General features: G+C 36.5%; 1 protein-coding gene across 1 annotated transcript; it reads left to right on the top strand.

The window, feature by feature from the left end:
- The first annotated feature begins 5,225 nt into the window (after positions 1-5,225).
- gata5 (GATA binding protein 5) lies at positions 5,226-13,319 on the top strand. The gene is made up of 7 exons (XM_052105229.1): positions 5,226-5,470; positions 6,132-6,827; positions 8,729-8,898; positions 10,908-11,036; positions 11,565-11,649; positions 11,987-12,114; positions 12,481-13,319. The coding sequence occupies exons 2-7, from the start codon at positions 6,308-6,310 to the stop codon at positions 12,598-12,600; spliced, it is 1,152 nt and encodes a 383-aa protein (XP_051961189.1). The 5' UTR covers positions 5,226-5,470; positions 6,132-6,307; the 3' UTR covers positions 12,601-13,319.
- Positions 13,320-17,759: the final 4,440 nt, after the last annotated feature.

The raw sequence follows: 17,759 nt of genomic DNA, 5'->3' as shown, positions 1-17,759 counted from the left end.
CCTTGATGTTGTGCCAATACACTAATGCATAAACCGCCCATTAACACATGAGACTCCTTGATCTCAATTGAAAAACATTGTTTTGTATTCAGTAGTTTAAATATAGCAGTTTTATTGATTTTATCAAGCAGTTTCCTAATGAAGTGGAAGTTTTAGTGGAATCAGTAGGCTTGTAAAGATCTCAGTTTGGCAGATGGACCGAAGTATTGCCAGGTTGTTGAGTGGTCTTTTCATTATGACAGGCAGGTAATTTTGGTGCACGGATTTGACATTACTTACAATGATGACTTATAATTCAAGCAAATTTAGCCACTTTTTTGACATTTATTAAGATGACCATCCTCAGTCCACTCCTCAGTGGATTTCCATTATGCAATTAGCCAACAGTTCTGCTTGTTTGTGTATTTGGATTTTTAATGAGGGTCAACTTTTTAATCAACATACAAATAATAGGGAGGCTGTTTAAGGCATTTTGAATATGTGTGTAAGAAGGTTTAATAATTGTGTTTTTTTGTTTTCTGGAGGTACCGATGATGTAAGACTTATGTTTCATGCTCCCTACATACATTTCATATAGCAGAGATGATTTGGATTTGTATACATGTGTACATAATGGTAGTCCCTGTCCCAGTGGAGGCCAGTTAGAATCCCATTCTGTGCCCCAGTGCTTCAGAAGAGATATGGATTGAGGGTGTGAACTGAGACGCACAGATAGGGCAATGGCAGACAGGCAGACAGGAGCCAGCCTCTCCGCTCAAACAGATTAGCCTGACTCCAGCTCCACATTCCCCAGCTAGCCTGCACCGTACCAAACCACACACCAGCAATGCCAATGCACCAGCCATACACACACACACAAGCCCTGAGAGCTGCACATTTGATCAGACAGAGACACACACATTGAGGAAGAAAAATAGAGAGACAAGTGAGACCAACCTTTAATAATTGTTTCAAATGATTCAATAATGAAAATATTGAACCATTTTATCAGCTGCCAAATCAGAACATTCGATTTCAGATTAGCTGTTCAATCTAATCACAATGCAACAATTAACGTCACACAATATCTTTACATTTGTGTCAAGGTAAAAAACACAAAAGAAAGTCTTCAATTTGCCAGACAATCTTAAAGACACAAACAAAACGTCAAACTGAAACCAGTGTGATCTTATAATCTCAAATGCAATCCATGACACTGGTCCAAAAGCCTCATAATATCTGTAGCTAAACCACTTTATCACACACAACACCATAATAGTCACACACTATATCATAAACCATGATTAGTGGCTGTATTGTCTTACATTATGATCTGCACTAACCACAAAAAACAATAAGATAACCACATTTTCCTTCTGATCAAGGCCAATATTTCTTTTTATCCACAAATTTTTGATACATTTGAATTGCATAACCGCCCAAAAATAAGAACATAATTGACGTCAAATATGATAACAGCACTTATTACATTGATTACAACACCAAAACTTAAGAAAAGGGAAAGACAAACAAAAAAGAATGTTCAACATTATATTAAAATGTTATGTTTATTGTTCATTGCATAATAAATATATAAAATATACAACAACAACTACAAAAGTATTATAGCCCATAGGTTTTGTCCCTATGGATTGATTGAGTTTTAAATAATTAAAGCTATTCCGACAATTTGCGGTTTAAAGACAATCACAATGTGACACTCAAAGGCAGAGTAAAATCCTCCACAAACACACAGTGTAATACGTCCCAGTGGTGGTGAAATTAAGTAGTCGAGAAGTTCCATATATAGACAGTAAATGCCTCAGGGCATTCTTGGGTTATCTCTGCAGGCGCGTTTCCAAAATGCAAGACTTGAAGGAATGCTCACCATACAGAAAGTATGAAGAACATTAGAACTATGATTTCAAATGTACGCTAGAAAATCCCACTGTAAATAAACCAGATCAAAGATGCTGTGACAGTTAATTATGTGCATATGTAGTTTTAAAAAATCAGGGTCGTTCCCTTGTAAAAAAAAAATAAAAAAAAATCCGCATGGTAAACAAGTTGTCCGCCAAAAAACTTACTTCAGTAGGCTATCACAAAACAGTAAAACTGTGGCAATATCCACCATTAAAAACTGAATTAGAGAGGATGACAGAGTCTGAAAGCTTCTTGCACAAGATATTACATTTTATTTTTTTATTTTTGTATTTATTGTAAACCATGGTATTTTTACTGAAACTATATGGTTGCCATGGTAGATTTTTTTAAGGGTTATTTACACAACTACAGACTGACCGGAGGGTGCGCGCGCTGGCATGGAGAGGCTTATGGACAGCTAACGAGGCTCGCGCGGAGAGGGCCTCACGAGGCACCTCATTCATAAGCGCGCTGAATCGGCCGTCCCCACGTGAGAGACAAGCATTAATCCGAGACTTAACCCCGAGTTTGGTAGCCGCTGAAACACCGAGGTTAAGACAAGTCTCGCACTCAGGATGAACCTATTCCAAATCATGAAAGAATCCAAATGATATTAATAATAATGCTCGAAGAGTCTCAACAAATGTGCATAAGAGTCGCCCTTCGTAATTAATCTCTCCTCAGGTAGACTACAGTTTATGAGAGCCTGTCGTCATTTTATTATTAAACCTCATTGTGATTGTGATGACGGTCGTTCTGCATCAACACTGCAAATCTTGATATTCCATAGTCTTGGTTTAGCATGTGAAGAATGTCACAATTCAATTAGTGACCATAGCGTAATTAAATTATTATATGGTTTAGCATTAATTAATAATTAGCCTACCATATTGTATAGGTGTCATTTTTCAAAATACATTATGTAATTAAAATGTCTCTTTCAGACAATATTTTTGAGCTAAATTACATTATCAAAAGCTTAAGTTTAATACAAAGGTGACGAAAAAAGTATGAAATGTTAGGTCAGTTAGGCCAGTGGTCATTCGGCAATTCATTACTCAAGTTCCCCCTCCATCAGTGGTTTCTCGTCTCTAATTGTCAACAATCCTCCTATGTTTGACGTCATTCAGTATTGCATCTTAGTCCTAATTCGACTTTATCTCAAAATACTAGCAAACGCATTATTAGTTACAAACAGGTTTGTAAACTTAGACAGTATTATTCAGTTTAAAATGGAAGGCTTTTATTCTTTCTTTTTTTTACACTTTAAATATAGGTTATGTGCTCGATTAAATTCAAGAAATAAATAATCCTTTTTACACTTTGCCATGAGCCACAACTTATGATATACTCTTATTCATTAACGTTAATAGGCCTATGCTGCATGTTTATGGCGGGTTATTCTACGTTTTCCCTATTGTCTAATGTAAAGCTGCGTATGAAACTTTAATACAAAACCATTATAGCCCTACATAGCTTATTAAAAGAAAATACATATAGGTTAAATGGACCTATAAAATGTTAGCAGGCCATTCAGTGGCAGGGCTTGTTTATCTTTCAAAAGATAGGCTAATTATTTCAGATAACATTGATCTATTTGACAAAACTAAATAAATGCCTTCCAATTCCAAAGTGTTGTTAGAGATCTTTTCTCCAACAGTTTTCTTGCCACCAATAACAAACACAAAGACAAACATTACACACACCTGAAATACTCGACATTGCATGTGGCTGTTCATGCAGAACAGAATTTACAGTTCTTCTCTGCATCATTAAGTCCTAACTCTGGTTGTCTGATTAGAGGGGTCTGTGTGGCAGTCTGAGGATGTCTTTCAGAATCCTGTTTAGTGAAACCCAACTAGGATGGGTGCCATTTGATAAACAGAGTCTAAAGAAAGAGAATCGAACTCTCTTTGTATTGTCGTTTTATTTATTTTGTATATAACCTAAATGAGAATAATATAGGCCGATTATAATAACAAAATTATAATACCAAATTATATGGGCTAGATTTAGGTTGCCTACTACACACATTATGGCTATTTTCATTTTTTATTTAGTCTGTGTCAAATTTTGGATAACAATGATTTTAACTCTATTGATAAAACCATCACTAAAAGTCTTCCCAACTCGTCGATTTCAAGAAGTTTGACCTCTCCGTGGTGATTTACTCTTAGGCTAATGGAGGTTTTGATTAAAAGAAAAGTCTTTTAACTCGTGTATCAGTGATCAAATAGTCGTGGGCTCCCTCACATACAGTACAATGAGTTGACAGGTCGCAACATCACTTATTAATCTCCTTATCAGCGGCCTGTCGAGGAGATCGACTGGCGACCACCTTTCTGAAATGTAACTGAATCGGACAGTATATGAACTTTCAATATAATTTCTTGGAGATGGTCAGATTTAGCGACAAATGGGCCTATCAGAAAACTGAAACTCATATTCAATAGCCTAAATTAAGATATTTAGCCAAAGTCATCTACATTTTGCATGAGCATCTATTATTGTTATTATATTGTTTGCCATTGCTAGATTAATTCTTCCAATTAATCGATTTAAAACGTTAGCAAATAGCTGTTTTTATCCGAAAATGGGATGGGTGATGATAACTCAAACAATACCGCTAAGATAACAATATTTCCAACTGAGTATAATGAGTGTGATTATTGTTGTATCATCATGCTAAGCTGTGCTCGTATCTCTTATCTCTCTACAGCTTTTATTGAGAACACATCCAGATTTATCGGGTCATAAAATTGAGCTTTACGTTCTCGCACAGACACCGAGATGATTTTACTGCAACATTCTTATTTTACAAGAAAGCACAATCAAAATTCAAGCCATTATTGTAAAACATAATGTGCACAGTAGCACATTTCCGTGCGTTTAGTAGGCTACTTCAGTTCTATGATTGTGTTTGGAAATTATTTTGGGGAATCGTTCATTCGGATTTTTGGTTTTAACAGCATTGGAACAAGACATGCCCTTTCTATTGCATATACACGGAATAAAAATAAATAAATAAATAAATAAATAAAAGTTGCATTGATGTCTCAGTCAAACCAAGTTTCTTAAAAGTTAACTTTCCTTTTTAAATACCTAAACTAAAACAAAAAAAATCGTTTAAAATACAGTGGACTCAGCAAATATAGATCTTACAGGTAGGAGCACACCCCTCCTCCGCAAGCCACACACACGAACTGACTTATCCCTCTCATTCTTCTCCTCCTCCCTGGGTCCTACCTTTGGAATGGGTCACGTGGTTCTCCTCTTACAAATAACTCGCAGTAAAGTAGAGAACAAATCAGAGACCAGTTATATTAGGCATTATCTGCCGCAGCAGCTGTCTTCAGATACAGACAAGGCACAGTGACAAATCCCAACGCAGAGAGGACAACTACAACTTTTTGCGTGTAAGACTTGTACAGGTTTGAATCCTTACATACTGCTTTCGTTGGGATACAATCAAGAAGAAAGAAGGGAGAGAGGGATCTTCAACGGTGATATTCAATCAACTCTATTGGAAAAGAACTTTCCTGACTTTATCACTGACCATCCTTATCTGGTGAGATAATACAACGAGAGAGAGCTCTCGGGTGAATTGTATAAGCCCTTTGCTAGCAGCTATCAACGTTTTTATGTGGTCTGCGTTTTCAATGATAAAAAATAGATGTTACAGAGATTACAGTGCGGCTATCTATTGTGTTTCTTGGTTTGATCCCCAGCTATGATTTAATGGTTCGGTAGAGCGTTTTCACAGGATATCTGAGGCTACTGCTGATAATTATTTATATCTCCAGGCAAAGATATGAAAAGTAATTATTATAATTTTAGTCTATTAAACGACATTCCGAAGTTACAGAGAGCTGAAAAATCATGGCAATTAACAGCTTGTTCATCTTGCCTGTAGCCTATTATTATTATTATTATTAATTTACATTGTTATTATTTACAGTTTGAATATCCACGATGGCACATGTATACAAGTTCAGATGATTATTAGGCTACATTTCTTATTATCTGAGAATTTATGTAAATATTTACATTTTTGTTACTTATATTTTGTAATCTGTATAGAATTACTGTATTTTTGGGCATTTCGATATTCCAAGAATATGAATTCGGAATAATAATGATTTGACTTTGGTTACTACTCCACGAATATATTCTAACACTAAGAAATGTTTTTTATTTTTTTATTTTTTTTTATTTTTATTTGTCTTCAGGAGTGAATTCCCTTTTGGAGGCCGCAGCTCAAGAAATTATTGGATTGGAAATTTCGGACGTTGTCACGACTTTTACTGCAAATTGTTCAAAATCTGGGGTTTTCTTTATTGTGTATTTTTTCATTCAATAAATAAGATTCTAAAAGGATAGCTTAGTCATTGGATAGGCTTACATTATGTATTCAAGCCTGGCTTTATCATCCAATCCGTCCCACTACGCACACGATTCCGGGAACTACATCCACCCATCCGCCAGCTCACCTGTATATGTGCCCACCACCCGTGTACCTGCCATGCTCCAAACCTTGCCCTACCTACAAACATGTGAGTCCACCCATCAGTCCCAAGGACTCGGCAGTCACCATGCCTGGCCGCAGAGTGGCACGGAGAACTCCACTTTCAACCCGGGCAGCCCTCATCCTCATCTCGGGTTCTCTTATTCACACAGCCCGCCGGTAAGCAGCAGCACCGGCAGGGATGCAGCGTACCAGAATCCGCTGGTGCTGAGTAATAGCGGGCGGGCAGATCAGTATGGAAGTGCCCTGGTGCGCTCCGTCGGTGGCTCCTATTCTAGCCCTTACGCGGCCTACATGAGTCCGGAGATGGCAACCTCATGGACGCCAGGGCCCTTCGATGGCGGCATGATCAGTCTTCAGGGACGGCAGGGAACTCTGCCAGGAAGGAGGTCTAGTTTAGGTAAGCACATAGGAATATCTGCCACCTAAGATAAGCACCTAAAAAAGTTAGGCTATTATAAAATGGTTGATCACAATAAGTTCTCTCTGGTCGGACATGTAAATCAGTTTACATTAAAAGACAGATCAGCAACAAATTACAATTCGAAAACCATTTATACTGTTAAACATATAATTGTTGATATATCATAGCCTATCTGTTGGTTTCAGTATCCTATTGCACACATGTAAAGGTACCGTATTACATTCGAGTCGTTAGTTTGGCATTAGTTTAAAATCCATCTTTTAAGTCAACAGACAAAAATGGTTGGAATGGAGGGGGTTTCGTTTGATGCTGTGATCTCACCATTTATAGCAGGGGTGTTGAATGTTATTTATTGCTGACTTGGTGTTTATGTTAGACCCCTATCGTTGTTAAAAGGCACCAGAACACCAATCTATTCCGCACAGGCTTTCGCAGCTTGACAAAACTTAACAATCAAAACTAAACTAAAGCTGATTTATTCCACTACACATTCATTAACGGGCATTGCTGTTGAATCACTTTAATTTAAATGTTAATTTAATTCCCATCTATTGTCTCTGCACATGTGGGTTGATGAAATGGTCTCATGCATACCTCAGTCACCTTGATCAAACTTTTCTAAACAAACCATTACGGTCTGATACACATTTAGCGCCTGCAACCTTTAGGCGGTCATCCATTTCTTTGATAGTCAGCAGCCAAGTCTTCTCCAATGAAACATGCCACTTTTCTACAATTGTAGACGATTTATTCAGTCTTACTTAAGGTTCGGGCGCATTGATAGGCCTATCGTGCATTTACATGTTTTGATGTTTCATTCAAACCCGTCTTATAAACTTGTATAATGTTGCAATTTCTGCAGTCCTTTGGAAAATCCTGACAAGACGACATTTCAGTCTGATCATTTGATCTAATACAACACAACAAACTGACAAAAATGGAAAGCAGCTCTACTGAAAATACTAAACCAGTTCCATTTAATTCCAAATTAATACATGTATGTTTGAAATGAGAACGTAATTATATTGCGTAATATGTAATTATAAAAATCCAAGGAAAATGCATGTGCATTTTTATTTAAGGAAACTTAATTTAATTGTGCGGAACCGATGCCCATATTTACATTACGTAAAACCAACAATTTTTATTTTTTCAGTGCATAATAATATGATTAATAAAAATGCGCACGTCTTATTTGGAATAAACTGTTGGAGGGTGTCATATGTCAGTATTGTGAATGATTGGTGACCCCTGGATCTTTAACACTGATAAGATCCCCATTGACATTCCGCTCTCCTGAGGCCCTGGTGCCTCGTCAGGCGCCCTAATAAACACCTCGGTGACCCTGAATATGGTCGTATTAATTCATTCTTCATTCCATCATTCCATCGAGTTTTGTCACATTCCGTACAAGCGATGCTCAACCAGACTTCACCTATGGATAAAAATAGTTTTGTGTGTGTTGTGCTTTTTTTTTTTTTCTTTTTTTTTTTTTTTCGCTTTAGCCTATAGCGGATTTCTCACCACCCAGATTAAACGATATACATTTTGACACTTGATTTTCACTCAATTTAACATGTTATCTTCTGTTAGGGTTAAGTTGTTTATAGAGAGAGCAAAAAAGGACCAAATGGTGAGAAATTACGATAGTTAGCTACACATGGAAAACATCTAATCAAACGATCCATTTGAACTTTAACTGTTATTCAGTTTTGCGCTAGTTTTATAATTTAGAGCATTTTTATGATTTCAACGATCATTGACCTCTCATAAATCAATGTGAACGTCGAGAAAAACCTTGGCGAAAATAATAAAAATTATTTAAAAAAAAAAAAAACGAACTGGGAGTGTACTAATATGTTTGTCGTTTCTTTCAGACATGCTGGAGGAGTTCCCGTGCGAAGGGCGTGAATGTGTCAACTGCGGCTCTATCTCAACCCCGCTGTGGAGGAGAGACGGGACGGGACATTACCTGTGCAACGCGTGCGGCCTCTACCACAAGATGAACGGAATCAATCGACCTCTTATCAAACCGCAGAAGCGCTTGGTAATTGCCAATTTCTCACGTTTCTTTTTATTATTTTTATGATCATTTTTTATGTTTTTATGTATTATGTAGGCCATATTTTGTATTAAAATTTCTCATGGCTAATAATAGTCTGTAAAAAGTGAACTAGTAGCTGTGTGTTATTTTGGACAAAATAGGCTATATTTAACGTTTTGTTTTTACATGCGAAGAATTGTAAAAAAAAAATAATAAAAAATAATAATAATAATTCCCCCAGACATAGAAAAATAATAATTTTTTGCAGGGTTTTCTTGAATGGCTCTGATAATTTTAGAATACAATATCACACTGAAAAAAATCATCCATGTACTATAAACATATATATATATGGGAGAGAAGCTTGATGTCATGGTTATCACTTGGAAAGTGTAACCATGTAAATCCTTCACTGCTGTCTTGTTTCCCATAAGTTAGCTATCACTCTCTCTCTCTCTCTCTCTCTCTCTCTCTCTCTCTCTCTCTCTGTCTCTCACAAACACATACACACTCACACACACACACACACACACACACACACACACACACACACACACACACACACACACACACGCGTTGGTGCTGCTATCCTTATGAGGACTCTCCATAGACATAATTATATTTATACTGTGCTAACTATAGACTCTATACCATAACCCTACCCCTAAACCAAACCCTTCTTCCTTTTTTCATTTTCAATAAAACATAGTTTAGTATGTTTTTTAAGCTATTTCAATTATGGGTACACTATGTCCTCATAAACCAAATTTGTAGCAAAATACCATTGTAATTACCAGTTTGTAACCTAAAAAGTCCTTGTAAACCACTTAAACCTACCGACACACACTCTCATACATTCATGCTCTCTTACTCTTCTCTACCTCTCTGTTTTCATTCTGCATGCTTTCGCGGCCTTGTCCTTGAGTCTGTCTGTTTTTAGCCCAAGCAGTGCAAAACTCAAAACAACACCAAACATTATGGTGCATTTGAGCTGAGAAGTTTCATCCTTACTTTGGAAGATTATTTATGATCCTCAACCCTTCCCTTTTTAAAAAGCCTATCTTTGAATTTATAGAATGATGTTTTACACAGTCGTACTCCTCTCAGTAATCAGGCCTTGTATGTTGTATGTTTCCTCTGTTCTATAATAACTATGTCACACTTAAAGTAAATGGTGTATAGCACAATATAACACATGGCCCTGCTATATTTAGGATTAGGATAGAAATTAAATGTAAATTTTTTTTTAGAAATTGTTGGGCAAAGTAAAAAAACTAAAAAAATCAATGCAACATGATGCAATACAATACGATTCTTGAGTTTTCTCAACAACAGTCTGAATAATTATCCTCAGTAATATTGCATCAATTTTAATTTGTTCACTAAATGCAAAAAATCTAGTTGAGAGACCTACCTATTTCTTGTTCAGCGAACTATCAATTTGCAATATGAGAACTTTCATTTTTTCACCATTTCAATATTATATATGGTTTTAAATTCCTTTTACATGAAATTAACTGTAAATTTTGCCTCTGAAGAAAGGTTTGCCTTGCAAGTAAAGGCAGTACATACACTTGTTTGACATCAAACCTGAACACACAAACTTCAATAACGTTGACAATCAACAAAGTTCATTAAGTTAAAAGATGTGTTCACAAAATCACCACATAACAGTTACCTAACTGCGGCAACAAAAAACAACAATAACAGCATAAATAAAGTCAGCAAACTGTTATAAGCTTGTTACACTAATGTAATTGTATACACTATTAATGTTGCAATGCATGCCAGGAACTAGCATATCAACAACATTTTTCAATATGAAATTGTTTCTTCAGACAACTCGATTGTAACAAGATTTGGGGGAATATTGTAGGTCTAACATGTGTTTTATGGAAATGCAAAGTAATTCACATTTGTGACAGTTCTGTAATTTAAATGAATGATTATGACAACCTTAAGAGTGCCAGATTATTCAGCCCCCATCCTTCTCTCCCTGTTTGTCTTTGTAGCAAAGCACGTCTCGACGAGCAGGTCTGTGTTGCACTAACTGTCATACCAGTACGACCACGCTGTGGAGGAGAAATGCAGAGGGAGAGCCCGTCTGCAATGCCTGCGGACTGTACATGAAGTTGCACGGGGTGAGTACGTGACACAATCTGCAGCTTGATGCATTATTGTTCAGAGTGTTACTAACCAGAGCTCGTTTTAGGAGGTTGCAGCTTGTGTGTACATGGAGGTGCGGGTGTGTATGTGTGCATGTGCGTGTTAGCGTGCCTGTGTCAGCGTGTATCAATGTGTTAGTCTGCATTAGGTCAGAGATGTGTGTTATCAGAAGGGCATGAGAAGGAAGACAGGAAAGGGAGTTGCTTAAATAAGCTTCATTCTGAAAGCTCATTTCTTCAACATTCTCACCACTGACCAAACTGACTCTCTGAAACTGTCAGAAAACACAGAGATCAGCAAGTTACAAGCTGTTTTTATTGAAACAAAAATATCTATAACAATCATCATAATTAGTGAATAAAAAATGCATATTTGTTTGAATTTGAAAGCACTGACTGCATTATGAATAATCAATCATGTTTCATATATTATCTCAAATAGAACACCTAAATCAGAACAAAAATACCTCAAGTATGATTTGTTTTTCTTTGTTTATATATTAGGTACCAAGGCCATTAGCAATGAAGAAAGAAAGCATTCAAACCAGGAAACGCAAACCAAAGATGCCCAAAACAAAAGCATCCTCAGGTAAGAGTGAAAAGGAGACATTTTAAGTTACTTTTTAGAAGAAAGTGGAGACGAGTTATTTGGATGAAAGTGTGGGAGTGGGTGAGTCAGAGAATGTGTGGAGAGAAATATGGGGTGAGTAAGAGAGTGGAGGGGAGAGGGAGTAAAACATAGAGAGAATGCTGTAAAATAAAACTAAATTCTGCTTTCAATGGATGTGTGATGCAACTGCTGCAACACAAACATGAACGGATGTTGAACACCATAAATTGTCATTTGCAATAAGCAGAACATCCAGTTTGCTGTTCCTTTATTCTGGCTGTCATAATTTGTCAACCAATATTTTGTTTGTCTTCAGGGTCAACATTGTCTGGCGCTACATCACCCCCTTCATTGCCCATGTCGGAAAACGCCTCTACAATAAAGAGTGAACCTAACATCGCAGCTTCTCCATATGCTGGCCAAACTGTTGTCTCAGTCACACAGGTAGCATGTAATAAATATAATAAGTGATGTAAAATACATGTCTTCTATTGTGTAATTTATAAAGATCTTATGTCTGACAGTTTTTCTGAAAGTGAGCTGTTTATGAAACTAAATGTTTTGTCTGATTGCTTAAGTCTGGCCTTGGACTTAAACCTGACAAAGGCTGAAATGTATTATTGTGGCTACACAGATCCCTTGGGATTGTATTTTCTTTGTGGATGTTACTGCGAAACACAATGACTAAATATGAGGTGGCTGATTAATAGAAGTTCAATTGACTCAAGGATCTTCCACCTACTGCAAAGTTTGATTTGGTTACTGACTGTATGATAACGAATGTCCCTGTTACTGTTTGTTCTTTATAAGGCATCAACACAGTTGGACAGTGCCAGCTCAGGACAAATGGACATCAAATATGAGGACTACACATACACCCCTACGTCAATTGCTCCACAGAACTCCTGGTGTGCGCTGTCTCAAGCGTGATCTGAGACCTACTCCCTCCATAAAACCTCTCCAGTGCATTCTGGAGGAAAATACTTTTGACAAGATCTACCTATTAGAAGTCACTTTTACACACACATATGGACATTGGGAATGTAAGAGATTATATATTGACTATAATTCGGGCTACTTTGCCTTGTTGATTTATCATGGCGGATCTCTCTGTGATGTCATGGACAATTCATGAAATTCTGCCAAAACACAGCAGGCAACAAGCAACAAGCAGTTCTCGAGTTCCTCAAGCAATTTGTCCAATTGGAAGGACAAAAAACATGCTTTTATGGCTTCTGAACATGTTTCATGGCTTAGATGTTAATGATTAACTTTTAAGATACATTATTTATGTTAAGATAAGAATGGTAGAGGCACACAGGTCTCTCTCATAATTCTCCTTATCCTTCAGGGAATGCATCTTTATGGTCATTATGACTTTAGATCGCATACTTTCCCTGGACGAGGTTTTAAAAGTTTCCTTGTTGTCTTTGCTGATTCCAGACTCTTTAAATGCTGTATTGTATTCCTCTGATGATCTGAAGTGCAATGACCCTCACTTTTCTGCAAATGTTGAAAAGGGGCATGTATATTTTAATTGTTTAAAATTGTGTTTTGTTTTGTCTGAATATGTTAACCTAAATTTATTTTGTTGATATATATTGGAATTATATCATTGTTTTATTGCATATAAAATTGCCCAAAATCTGCTTTGTGTTTGCATTGTAATTCTCCCTGAAATTTGTCTAGATTACGAAAATCCTATTCTATTTAAATCACTTTTTTAAAATGAGTAATTAATGGAACTATGTTACAAAACAATACAGTAAACACACAACAAATTGAAAGAAAATAATCTTCTACCATGTCATATTTTGACATCAGGTCAATAGGTTTCCATCATAATGATGGGCTGTGGGGTGACTCCATGAATCTTTATATTTATAGACACTTTCAGTGTACACACACAGCTCAGACATACATGTTATCTTGATTTGGTGTTCTCTTAATATTCTGAAGTTTGCATGGTTATACTTCATTCCCACCTTAAAACAAAGTTTCGAGCAAAAGCCCCAAATCTTTCAGCATGACTTATTTTTTGTCCAAAGGTTTGAGTAGTAGTTTGTTAAAGTTTACTATGACTTGACTTTACAATGCCCTGACTTTTTTAAGACGTATGAATTTTATATGAATCCTTTGATGTTTATGGCTTTATAAAGTACTTTTGTGTAACCTGTATTCTTATAGGTGTTGCCCAGTGTTTGTGTGAATGACTCTCCGTACCTGAGCGTACCTCTCTCTGCAGAGTGTTGGCGATCAAAGGTTACCTTCCAACTTGGCTTTATGGTGCTAAGCTTTTGGGTTGGGCTAGCACATGTTGGCTCTAGGAGGGCACGTAAGCATGCAGCCCACCCGCTTTACAGCCCCATGGCGACAGAGAGGCACCACCATCCACCTTTATTGCTATTGGCCAAATTAGCCTGTGTTAGTGTCTCAGTTTTTGTTGCCCAGGTGATGAGGTTCTGGGACAGGTTCATAGCCTCATGGGTAATGCCTTACAAGCAGGATTCCATTCTGTTATATTCCAATACTCCATTCGTTGTTGTATGCCCATAAAAGCATAATTCCACAGCTCATGGGTAAACCAATATGAAAAATGCATGTAACGAGAGGCACTCACTGAGTCCACTGTGCTTGAGAACTGAAATGATTGGCTGCTTGTGATAAACATTTAATTTCTTTGACTTAAATCACAATTATCATCAATTATCTGAAAGTCAAAAATGCTCTCGATTGTCAGTGGAATGCCGCTATTTCACGCATTACACAACACTAAAATAACAAAAATAGCATTTTTTTAAACCTTTTTTTTTTTAAATGTAAAACAAGAAACATGTACATTATCTTAAACAGTATAGGACATATAGGTGATATATAGTAATGTGTCTTAGGCAGATTATATTTTTCACAAAAACATTTGTTTTTAAACGTTTATTTGACATATTCTGCTTTTATGTATCAGTTGGAAATATCAGTTTAAGATTTCAACATTCCCTTTGCAAATACAATTGAATAGAAGAAGAACAATGGGACCTACAACAGATGGTATAGCCCCCACCGAGACTGGCTCAAAGGCAAAAGTAATGACAGCAAGAATTGATTTCACTTTTTTTTATGTTTACTAGATTTTTTTTTAATTATTTGACAAATGAAAACTATTTATGTCATTATTTTTGAAGACATTCTTACCATGCAACATTTTTCACAAGTGCCTAAAACTTTTGTAATGTACTAGTGTGAGTATGTGAGTGTACATGTGTTGTAAACAATTTTTGTGCCTTTAACCTCAAACATTCGGTAGAAATTAACAAAATCCTGGCTGGGGCATCCTAGGATGACTCAATAGATTCATGGGGATGAAAAAGTGTGGCCTAAACATGGTAGATACACCCAGACTTTATCGTTGACTCAACCCCGTGTGAGAATCCACATGCACACTCACACCATTATTATGCAAGATAATATGAATTGGTTACAGTGTTACCAATCATAAATCTCGGTGGTAGCCTGTATTAAGGCAATACTTTTACAATTACAACTGCCATGTGTATCACTTCAAATGACTGCATGAATTGATAACAAAAAATCATAGCATACAACTCGAACAACTACTTTCATTTTATTTACCTGTGAGTGTGTGTTGTGTATATTTCAGGGCTGGACGAGATGGGTATTTCCTCAGAAGGAGTAGACAGAAAGTGGAAAGTTGCCAGTGCCTGAAAGTACTAACACTGCTGTTTGTTTTTACAACCCACTATTATTAGGCCTGGGCCAGAAAGCAAGCCAGAAGTTGGATAGATATACTGCGGCTTGAAAAACAAGGAGAAAATCAACAATAATGCAGCAACGTTTATGACTCTTCCTCTAAAGGAGCATCCTTGTTAAACCGACTCATTTAATTAGGATCTTTCTTAGACTTGCTTTCCTTTTGTAAACTAGAAAAGAAAAGGTGAACAAGAAAGATCAAGCGACAGCATTCACCTTTCTTACCTTTTAGTTGTGTAATTTCTGCCAGTCTGCAGTTCTCAAAAGAACACCAAGGCCACTCGCTTTCAGAACACACTATCAGCTAAATGACCTCAGAGGTGCCTCGTGTACTTTTAGCAATAGCATTTGTGATCTATTCCGTCCAAGGCTTAAAGAGCCAGAGACTTAGTAATGCATAAGTGTACAGACTCTGTTTAACTAAGATATCACACCAGAATTAAAAGCCCCTTTCACAGGTTATTTCAAACATGATTACAGTAACACTTATTTCTTTAAATGGACAAACACATTATTTCCATTGAGGGGATATTTTAATGAAGTAGAATGAATGTGAATTTGCATTAAACATCACTATTATAAGTTAGAAAGAACTTTTTTAGGCCTTTCCAAATAAGTGTAAACATTTATTTGCTGTTCTTCAAAAACGAAAATGTCTTTCTTTCTTTATACTGTTTTATTCTTTACACTGATAGGCTGATTGCCTTATTGGCTCCCTGTAACTAAGAAAAACACAGTCAGTCAGTTCTATAAGACACACAAACTCTCACTTGCACTAGTTTTTTGTATTAGTAGCTCTTGGGGGTTCCTTTCAGGACTCCTATTATTTTGTAATTGAGGACTCTGTTCTTGAATATGACCCCTACCTTTCACATTCTGAAGAACACAAAGTAACAGGGACAAATTCTGCAATTCAGAAAAGTTAAATTACTATATTCTTCATAAGGCAACATGCTTAATGGCTTTACAGCATGATCATTTTAAACTACAACAATAAAAATTTTGCTAGCCCTAATATATTTAAAAACATTCAAATTACTTTGTTATCAGTTAGCAGCAGATACTGTGAGGTTTTAACTAGGAGTAAGTAAGATAGTAAGTTTAACATAGTAAGTAAGTTTAACACAGAGTAAGATTGCATATCCATTATTCACTTTTTTATTTATTTATTTATTTTTACAAATCTTCCTATCTTGTGTTTGTCGGTTTAATGGGCTTTCTATCAAGTCCTTTTGGATACATCCTAAATGACAGGGTGATTAAAGGAGAGTGCCCCTCTCCCCTCATACACTCACAAAAACAAAAACAACACAGTGACCCCGCCTATCCATAGGTCAAGGTGTGCACAGGCCAAAGGTTGTGTTGCAACCGAAGCACCATAAAACAAAGTGCATCTATGCACATAATTATCACATCAAAATGGCACATGCACACACATTCAACACACACTCAACAAGGGTGCATGCAAATAAATCATGCAGACATGCAGACGCACAGGATCATTATATGTGTACTGCAGCAACACGACATATGCACAAAATAAATGCACACATATACATTGTAAGACAGGTGTTTGGTGTCGGTGTTTGCACACATGCTTTTCCAGGACACACACCTGGCCAATAATCAGCATCATTAGGCACATAATACCCACTGATCACAGTCAACAGTTACTCATGAACATGTTTAAAACATCAACCCGCAATGTATTTATGAACTACTGAAGAAAATATGTGCTATACATGCTTATAAAATAAGTGCTTCACAAAATTGAGTAAAACACACTCAAAAATGTACAAAGTAGTAAAAGCGAGTTTATACAAATAAACAAATAAGTTCTTAAACGGGATTTAAAAACAGACACAGAATCAACAGATCTAATATCCCAGGGCAGGCTGTTCCATAATCATGGGACCTTCACTATGAAAGCTCTATCACCTTTGGCAACAAGATATAAGAGGTCTAACTTTTTCATAAGGTCTTAAAAGTTATGTTAAATAGTCAGGCGCCAAACCATATAATGCTTATATGTAATTAACACAATCTTAAAATCAACAATGAAATGAATTGATAACCAATGCAATGAAGCTAAAACTGGAGTACTATGATTAAAGGCCTTTTCATGTCAAAATTCTAGCTAAAGTGCATTGATTTAGAGTTAAAACTGACGCCAGAGGGCGCTTTTGGCGTCTGTAGATTGTCGCACTGGACTCTTGCACAAACATCATCAGTCTTTGATGCTTTGGGAGTGAGAACATGATGATTAATTGCTGACTCAATCTGCATTTTTTTTTTTTTAAAACATGACCAATTATAAAAACCTC

This window comes from Xyrauchen texanus, chromosome 35 (genome assembly GCF_025860055.1).
Source record: "Xyrauchen texanus isolate HMW12.3.18 chromosome 35, RBS_HiC_50CHRs, whole genome shotgun sequence".
Lineage (NCBI taxonomy): Eukaryota > Metazoa > Chordata > Actinopteri > Cypriniformes > Catostomidae > Xyrauchen > Xyrauchen texanus.
The sequence above is the reverse complement of the archived record's forward strand: the minus strand, read 5'-3'. Positions and strand labels throughout refer to the sequence as shown.

What these genes read in the sequence shown, in the direction of transcription:
- gata5 (XM_052105229.1), top strand. Translation starts at nt 6,308, where the DNA reads ATGTATTCAAGCCTGGCTTTATCATCCAATCCGTCCCACTACGCACAC. An exon ending in AGGAAGGAGGTCTAGTTTAG is followed by an intron (nt 6,828 to 8,728) that starts GTAAGCACATAG and finishes CGTTTCTTTCAG; the next exon opens with ACATGCTGGAGGAGTTCCCG. An exon ending in TCAAACCGCAGAAGCGCTTG is followed by an intron (nt 8,899 to 10,907) that starts GTAATTGCCAAT and finishes TTGTCTTTGTAG; the next exon opens with CAAAGCACGTCTCGACGAGC.